Here is a 3,296-nt window from a genome sequence, read left to right as displayed (position 1 = left end):
CAAACCCTAAATCATCAAAACACCAAAGATTCAACCTTGGCTCTGGTACCAATTGTAAGGATTAAAGTGTTCAACTAACTTGCAATCAACCCACAATAGCAATGAACAAACAAGCATAACAATCAAGAACAACTTTGAAGGAATTAAAGCAAGTAAAAGGAAGACAATGTTACCGTGGAAAAACCCGAGAACCGGGAGAAAAAACCCACCCTTGCACTATGGAGTAATATTGATGATGAATGAACTCAAGAATTACAAGCATGAATTGTATAGAATTCAAATGCTCCTCACAAACCCTCTCAAAACCTCTCTCTGTGTTTAAATGTTTGTGAATACTCAACAAAGAGGCTTAGAAAAGGTATATATAGTCTAGGTAGAAAATACAATCCAACGGCTAAGATTAAAGCAAATCGCACAAGCCGAAAACGAAGCGACGAAATAGGGAGCAGGGAGGTTCGGCCGAACCTACCCAGAGTTCGGTCGAACCTAGGGTGGTTCGGTCGAACCTCCTTGGGTTTGGTCACTCCTCCTCTAGAAATGTAAACTGGTGCACCTACTGACTTAAAACCGGGTTCGACCGAACTTTTCACAAGTTTGGTCGAACCTTAACAATAAGGCAGCTTCTATGCAATCTCCTTATGTCTCCATGTATTTATCTATCTCCACACTAATCCTAACAGGTAAGTCCAAAAAAATACCAATATGTAGATTTCATATCACCGCTAAACAACCTGGTCCATGGTTTTTGCACACCATATTCTTTCATCATCCACAAATCAACTAATCTTCCATCTCTAGAATAAGCCCAAGCACACAAGCAATTATTCAAACAACACAGACTAAAAGCAGAACGAGTGAGTATTGCAGGATCCCCAAAATAGGCATACGGTAATTTCATAAAAGTCACCTTCTTACTAACCAAATCAAAGACAACAATGCATTTGATATTATTTCCTAATATAACAACACTCCAATGCAAAGCTTCATTCACCAGTGTTCCACTATGTTTATACCAAGCTTCTTGAACTGCAATAAACATTCTTTGTTCCTCAATGTATCGCCATGCTGTTCGCGGTACATGAAATGTAGACCATTTTGTGGTACTTAAGTTGTATAAAAAGACAACTATCCCAGGAAGAAGCAAGGTGTGAGGAAAATTAATAGCAGCAATGTAGAATTCCTTATGAGTTGAAGAATAACCAAACCCAAAACTATAGTCATTTGCAGCATAATGAATACTCCAAATAAAGTTTGGAGGAGGGAAAATAGTAATACCAGGAGCACCAAGAACAGGATTAAAAACCCTAAAATCATATTTAAAATAAAGAAGAAATTTACCCTTTGGCGCATGAGCAGAAATCAACAAAACTAAGCCATTACAAGAACCAATCAAGGCAATGGGATTTACAGAGGAATACAGGCCAAAATGGGTGGTAGATAGATCTTCGTAATCAATAGCAGTTAATGAAGAATCATGGGCAATTGAAAGAACAGACCTCGAGGAGAGAGGATTTGGGCGAAACGCATGATCATTGATGAACTCGGGACTCGAGATTAGCAACTCCCATTCTTTACAGACCTGTTTGAATCGGAGAAGTGAATCGGCGGGAAGTCTTGGAAGGATTTCAGTCAATATCACGTGATCCGGAATTTCTCTGTTCTGGGTTTCACTCAAGAATTTCAATATCATGTGCTTCGGAATTTCTCTGTTCTGGGTTTCTCTGTTCTGGATTTCTCTGTTCTGGGTTTCAGAGTTCTGGGTTTCATTGTTCTGGGTTTCAGAGTTCTGAGTTTCATTGTTCTGGGTTTCTCTGTTCTGGGTTTCAGAGTTCTGGGTTTCATTGTTCCGGGTTTCAGAGTTCTGGGTTTCTCTGTTCTGGGTTTCAGAGTTCTGAGTTTCATTGTTCTGGGTTTCTTCGTCAGGGTCTTCGGTGGTGCTTTTCAGCTTCTTATGCGGCGGAGATTGCGGCGGAGAAGACATGGAGTTGGGGTTTTCCGGCGGCGAGTATTGCGGAGAGAGAAAATGGTGGTGATTTTGGCGGCAACACTACAGTTGAAGTCCAAGAAATGCTTTGTTTGATTTAAATGTGGAAAATTACAAAAAAACAGTATACTTCGTAGTATTTATAACAGTTTCTTTTTTTTTTTTTTTTTTGAAAAAAATAAAAATAAAATTATAACAGTTTCTTTTTTCCTCTTTTTTTTTTTTGGTTTTTTTTTTTTTTTTTTTTTCCTTTTTTTTTTGAAAAATCCTCTTTAGTTTTTTTATTATAGAAACAAAACTCCGTCAAGATTAGTCAAATATAAGTTTGGGCCAAAATAAAACGAGGAAGCCTAGAAATATTATTACAGAAAAGTAGAAAACAAAAGTACTGATAATTGATTTTTTCTATTCACTTCAAACAAAGAGATTTAGTCTTATTTTTGTAAGGTCTAATTGAATTTTTATTATCTTATTTGATCTTTTTTTTTTTTTTTGAAAGATGATCTGATTTTATAATTTTACTAAACTTTAATTGTATTTTAATATTAATTTTTAATGATTAAAAATAAAATTATCAAAATGGATTTTGTTAGATACGTGTCATTATCTCCAATGGTAAGCTACAAAGGCTTGTTGCTTACCTTGATACATCAAAATTTTGAGCTAGTATATTATTAAGCTACAAGGTGCTCCAATTATGAGCAATAGAATGTTGTAGCTTGAAAATATAAGTAAATAAATTAAATAATTGTAATTATACACATGTCATAATATAAGTGGATGAAGTACTTTGAAAAATCAAGCAACGTAGCTTGTTTGAGCAACCTAGCTTGATGTAGCTACATCAATATTGTCACTCCAACAGTAATCTACATGCTTACAATTTAATTTAATTTGCAAGCAGGTCTTTTTTGTAAAACCATTGGAGATTTAGGAACTTTTCAAAAAGGTAATTCTCATAATATTTTAATACACAATTAACAATATATAGCAACAAGTAGATAATAATTAAAAGTTATGATTTAATTTGACCTGAATGATTTTAGTCTAAGCTGATCTGATTTTAATGAATAAAGGAGTAAGTAGCTGAAACTAGTTGAAGAGAACATTTCCTTACTCCGTACATTTTATGGGCCGTTTGGTTGGGGTATTAATCAAAGGGAAAAGGATTTAACTGTCCTTATTTCCTTTGTTAGGTCTTTATCTCATTCCCTTTACTCTCTCCATTCCCCAAATCCGTCCAAGCCAATTCCGACCCCCATAGGTATTTTCATTTTCATTTCTTGCCCGCCACCACCATACCACCACCCTC

The 3,296-nt window shown here is 35.5% G+C and overlaps 1 protein-coding gene across 1 annotated transcript; it reads right to left on the bottom strand.

Moving 5' to 3' along the window:
- Nucleotides 1-673: 673 nt before the first annotated feature.
- LOC110691610 (F-box protein CPR30-like) lies at nt 674-1,981 on the bottom strand. The gene has a single exon (XM_021868565.1). It carries the CDS (start codon nt 1,979-1,981, stop codon nt 674-676), a length of 1,308 nt encoding a protein of 435 aa, XP_021724257.1.
- Between the last annotated feature and the right edge of the window lie 1,315 nt (nt 1,982-3,296).

Source organism: Chenopodium quinoa, unplaced genomic scaffold (genome assembly GCF_001683475.1).
Source record: "Chenopodium quinoa cultivar QQ74 unplaced genomic scaffold, ASM168347v1, whole genome shotgun sequence".
Classification (NCBI taxonomy): Eukaryota; Viridiplantae; Streptophyta; class Magnoliopsida; order Caryophyllales; family Amaranthaceae; genus Chenopodium; species Chenopodium quinoa.
The sequence above is the reverse complement of the archived record's forward strand: the minus strand, read 5'-3'. Positions and strand labels throughout refer to the sequence as shown.

Bases quoted from the DNA above. Each gene is read 5' to 3' on its own strand.
- LOC110691610 (XM_021868565.1), bottom strand. From the start codon at position 1,981: ATGTCTTCTCCGCCGCAATCTCCGCCGCATAAGAAGCTGAAAAGCACC.